At 41.7% G+C, this 4,964-nt stretch overlaps 1 protein-coding gene across 9 annotated transcripts; it reads left to right on the top strand.

Annotated features, from left to right (window-relative positions):
• Positions 1-339: 339 nt before the first annotated feature.
• LOC123149286 (uncharacterized) lies at positions 340-4,732 on the top strand. Of its 9 annotated transcripts, XM_044568921.1 has the most exons (7): positions 342-756; positions 868-1,694; positions 1,914-2,091; positions 2,784-2,815; positions 2,899-2,973; positions 3,415-3,598; positions 4,488-4,732. In XM_044568921.1, exons 3-7 carry the CDS (start codon positions 1,926-1,928, stop codon positions 4,535-4,537), a joined length of 507 nt encoding a protein of 168 aa, XP_044424856.1. In that variant the 5' UTR covers positions 342-756; positions 868-1,694; positions 1,914-1,925; the 3' UTR covers positions 4,538-4,732. The 9 variants fall into 9 exon arrangements, 3 of the variants coding, with proteins under 3 accessions (XP_044424857.1, XP_044424858.1, XP_044424856.1); XR_006474592.1 differs by lacking the exon at positions 4,488-4,732 and adding an exon at positions 3,181-3,305 and having other exon boundaries at positions 340-756; positions 868-2,091; positions 3,415-3,762; XM_044568922.1 differs by lacking the exon at positions 2,899-2,973 and having other exon boundaries at positions 340-756; positions 868-2,091.
• Positions 4,733-4,964: the final 232 nt, after the last annotated feature.

Below are 4,964 nucleotides of genomic sequence, written 5' to 3'. Positions count from 1 at the left end.
TACCTTTTCAGTCTTGTATGGTTGATGCTTACGTGCCTTGTAATTTGATTTTTATTTTATATAAATGAGACACGTATTACCATGAAAAAAACTTCGGCCCTGACGAAAAAGTTGGAGCAGTTGACACGAGACGAAACGTGTTTGCCGCTGTTAGAGCAAGCCAGTCTGTGTGAGGCAGTTGGCTAGAAAACCACAAGCAGCAGCGACATCGAGAAACATTAACGTGTGCATCATGGGCATGCCCTCGCGCTCTCCACGTCAGATTAACTATGCGACAAAAGGTTCGCTTCGTCGAGGAGAAAGAGCGCCTGCTCGCGATGTCCACGTCGTCGACAAAAAAAGAAATGAGAAGCGATTCGTCGGATTAGGAACACGTTTTCATTGGCCAGCTGCCCCAGGTTTCTCCACACGCAACCTCCTCCTCTGCTCCTTTCTCTTCCTCGGCGCCGCCGGATCTGCGGCAGCTCCTGCCCATGGTCCCCTGCCGCACCGAGGGAGCACGGCGCCGCTGAGATGCGGGGCGATGCGCTGCCGCCTACCGCGCCCTTGGCCTTCTCTCATCCCCTGCCCCTCCCTCCTCTACGGCGACGGCGAGCTCTTCGAGTCGGGGGCCTCGCCGCTCGTCTTCCTGCCCTGCTCCTGATCCAGGGCGGCGGCATGAACCTCTCCCGCGTCGACGAGAATCTCCTCAGCTCCGTCTGCTGCGCGCGCTCCCTCGCCCTCCTCCCCCCGACCCCAGCCCCTTCCCGTGTCGAGGTACTGTGTTCCTCCCCTGGTTCCTCCCTTCCTCCCCGCCATCAACCCTTCGTCCTGTGTTGGATCCAACAATAGTGCTTGGTTGCTTATCATTGTGTCGTGCGCCTGTAGGTTCCAGCTCGAGCTGTTGTTGCGGCGACGACTGGATTTGATGTCACTGAAGTTCTAAAAATTACATGATGGCTTGCTTAATTTTCTTCATTAAGAGCAGAGAAGGAGAGGGAAGAGAAAGACAAAGATATTTAGCTTTCCTTCCAGTTATCATTGCATTACTTTTCTTTAGGGTTTTCGATCATTGGTTCTAAGAAATTAACCCCAAGAAAGGGTGCCTTCTGATGTCTATAAATCTAAGCTTTATCTGTTCTTGGGATCCGATGGAAGCTTGTGATTTAGGATTAATTAGATTATCTGATCACAAAAGTGGCTCCTTTCTTGGTTTGTTCTTGTCCCTGTAAGCTGAGCTTCTATCCATCCGTCCGTAATAGAAGAAGCTTATTTCCTTCCTAGGCTTGTAGTATCATCTCATGCTCCCTTGTGCTGTGAATTCGTAATGCAATGTATACAAATTGGAGGCAGCCTCCCTGCTTACAGTACTACTTACTACAGTTTTTTCATTAATTAATTGGCTTAACTTGTACTTGCGCCTGCACTTTTCTGCTAGAATAATGGGCCTTTTGCACTAAATCCATCATTAACAATGCCATTTTTATAATGCTTGCATGCATCCCTACGAGCAGATTAACGTGTGCCTAAACAATAAAAAAAAAGCCGAGATACACATCCTTCTTGCAAGCAGGAAGACATGAAGACAGTGACTTGATCCGCCCAGTCCAGGGGAGGAAAGCAACAGGGAAACCCCGCCTTCTGCCACCAGTATGAGATAACGGCCATAGGACACACGATGCATCCTGGTGCGCTTAACCCACAGCCATCATTTGGTATGCCCAACAGAATTTCTTACTGCCACAACTTGTTGTTTCTAGCAGGATAACGTATTGTTTGTTGTTGTCTTCGTTACTATCCTTACAAAAGTCACTGGTCTAGGTTAATTTTGGCCATTCTTACTGCTGTTTGACTAATGGTTTTCTTATTATATTGTTGGTCGCAAAGCTATCTGGCTACAGATACGCTTTAACCTTTTTCCCCCATGTATTCAGACAGGATTTGACATGGATGATGTAGTAAGAATGTACATCCGATACACACTGAATGGAAAACAATTCAATCCTGATGTGGTTCTGGATCTCATACGTCTTAGGAAAGCATCAATGTTTGAAGATAATGAAGTTGCTGAAATTCTGAATCAGATATCAAGACGAATTGTTCGGGAAAAAGGTATTGTTATTCTTCTTCTGAACTGTTACTCTTAGAGAACACATAGTATTTCCTAACCATTCAAAAGACTCTGTTTTTTGTGAACGCTGCATGATAGCGTTCAAAATATTATGTCTTTCTTATTGTGAACTATTGATTTCCTTGTATTTGGTAGGAATGATAATTTAGTTTGATTCACAACTAAACTTGATGTGTAAGATTATGGTTGCACACTGCTAGAGCACTGGCCGCTGAGGATATTTTGTGTTTTATGATATTGCTGGTCCAATAGTTATGGACTTATCTGGGTTTAGAGAACAAGGTTTCAAGCCTAAGCTTGCTGTCCATACATTGTTCGGAAAAATCATGTACTTATCAGAGGCAAGCTGCTGGTGTCTGTTTTTATCGACTCTCAGTTGCAGCTGAGAATTTTCTTGACTCTAAAACAGAATTAAAATGTTTTAGATGTCATGATGTTGTATTATAATGTATTCAACTCCTTACTTCCCTCATTATAACTGAATATCTGTGAATTATCCAACTCAAAGAATTCTGTTCTCGGGACGATTTGCTTGTTGTCAAAGAAATTTTTGGATTTATAGAGTATGGCTAAATCTTTGTTGTGGATTATCATCACAAATTTTATACCACAACTGGTGCTTTCAATACTACTGCCGTAACCATTGTTTCTCATCATGTTTTCATCTGAGCAGTGGATGAGCTCGAGGAGGTGTTCTACGAGGAGGTCGGTGCTGCATTTTCCGACACATGGGTCCTGCCGTCTTGTGTCAGTTGGGTTTGATGCTTTTGATTTTGAATTATGTGAAGGAACTCAACCCCATAAAGTACATTCTGGCAAATATTTTGGAAGAAGTTGGTGATGCCACCTATTTCGATAAGCAGGTTTAGTGATCTACTATCCTAAATTCCTTGCTAAAAACATCATCTGAGAGGAATATTTAGCTTGGATTTCCTCTTGTCATGGTATCAACAACACATCCTTGCCTTTAGCACAGATATTTAACTGGTTAATATATATGCTTTGCTTACTTCATCAGCCTATATTTGAACATTTTGTATAATATTTTTAACTGGTCAACATACTTGTAGATCTACAATTATTATGTTAGGTGTTAGACCCGATGAATAAGACCGATCCCCAGTAATTTGTTAATATCACCAAGTCAGAACCCATACAGGAGGTGGACTGCATACTGCAAGTGCCTCACATTGTTGTATGTACCTAATCCAAAGCAATCCTTTGATATCCTCCTATTTTCCTCTCTAAGATATGCAATATTCTACTAATTTTGTTGGTTTGTTAAGTTATCTTCTTGTACATAGGTCACAGCTGATCTAGAGACGATCTCCACAAAGAAAATATTGGGCCAGTTGACCTTCCACGGGCATGCATATCAGAATCAAATCAAAAGCCGGAAGCTTCAATCTTGCCTTATTCACATAGCTTTTCAAGATCAAATGAGGATTTGCCTGATGTGGCCCATAGCTAGATATTTGCACGTGATAGGTACTTCTTTTTGACTGCTCTAGCTATGTAATACACTATAACAATCTCTAGGATTTTATTTAGCCACCAGTGAAGCCTAGCAGGTAGGTGGGTCAACAGTGAACCTTTTCAATTGTCATTATACCATTGATATCCAAATCTTGGATGAGTTTTTCTTGATTGTTCGGTGACTAAGCGTATGTTGGTTAATATGAATTTCAATTGTACTCTGGATCAAGTGATTTTCTGATATGGTAGTTCATTTCTACAAAAATTAGCCCATTCTAATTGAAAAACAAAGCAGCATTTCTATAACACGTGGGTATAAACTGAAAATTGTATATAGTGACCTATGGAGTAAAAAAACACAAAATGCAAATAGATGAGAAATCTTAGCTTATTCCTTTTGGCCATTTCTATAACAAAAGCTCTTGGCTGGCCTAACAAAGGTGCTGGAATTTCAGAGCGACAGAAAAACTAATTTAATGTCTTCAGATAATTCTCATTTAGGGTAGTATAGTTGTAGCTTTTATGTTCAAATTTGTTGTTTATCGGCACATTTTCTTGAAGACATGTGCCTAGCGCTTCTTTGAATGTATTCCTGAGCCAAGAGCCGACATGGCGACGGAGCAAGATATCTCAAATATAAAGGTTGATCTTAATTTCTTGATATTGTCTATTTCATACTAATAATTGAGAATCATTCCCCAAATTAATTGCTATGTAGCCAACTCTTACTGAATCTATCCATGTCAGCTTATGTTCTCAAATCGGTCAAAAGGTCATTGTCTGGTCAGTTTTATCTATAATTAATTGTTTTGTTCAACCCAACAGTCTTCTCTACGTACATCTAACCACATTGGGAGTTCTTACATGTTTATAGTTGAATTAATCTTCATTCATACGGCAGGTGCACGAGGTACCATGCAAGCAAGCAGGGTGGCCCTGATCATGCTGTAGGGGCTGGGTATATTTCTATCTTTGTAAGACCTTTTAAGTCTGACTTAAGACACCAGGAAGTATGCCTCTACTTTTGGACGCTGCCATGTGCTATCCGTTACTTTTGAACCACCATCATCGTTCATGTAACCTCCAGAATACATTCTCTAAGTGTGTTGTTTTTGCATGGCTCCATCTTAAAGTTTCAGTTAAAAACTTGCGCATACCAGTCCTAATATACATGTACTTTGAGTGTGATGGAATAAACAAGAAAGTGGAAGGGGCACGCTCCTACCTTGCACCGCCACAACTTACTCTTAGGAGGCCCGCAATGGCGGGCCCCAACCATTAGTGTCGTACATAGTGAACGATCGGACGGATCCATGCGAGTTTCGATCAGTGTTTTTTTTTTGAGACAACGATCAGTGTTTTGTTGTTCAGATGAGCG

This window comes from Triticum aestivum, chromosome 7A, assembly GCF_018294505.1.
Source record: "Triticum aestivum cultivar Chinese Spring chromosome 7A, IWGSC CS RefSeq v2.1, whole genome shotgun sequence".
Taxonomy (NCBI): domain Eukaryota; kingdom Viridiplantae; phylum Streptophyta; class Magnoliopsida; order Poales; family Poaceae; genus Triticum; species Triticum aestivum.
The sequence above is the reverse complement of the archived record's forward strand: the minus strand, read 5'-3'. Positions and strand labels throughout refer to the sequence as shown.

Excerpts from the sequence above, each read along its gene's own strand:
- LOC123149286 (XM_044568921.1), top strand. The coding sequence starts at position 1,926 with ATGGATGATGTAGTAAGAATGTACATCCGATACACACTGAATGGAAAA. Across the intron at positions 2,816-2,898 it reads AGGAGGTGTTCTACGAGGAG|GAACTCAACCCCATAAAGTA; the intron begins GTCGGTGCTGCA and ends AATTATGTGAAG. Across the intron at positions 2,974-3,414 it reads CCACCTATTTCGATAAGCAG|GTCACAGCTGATCTAGAGAC; the intron begins GTTTAGTGATCT and ends TCTTGTACATAG.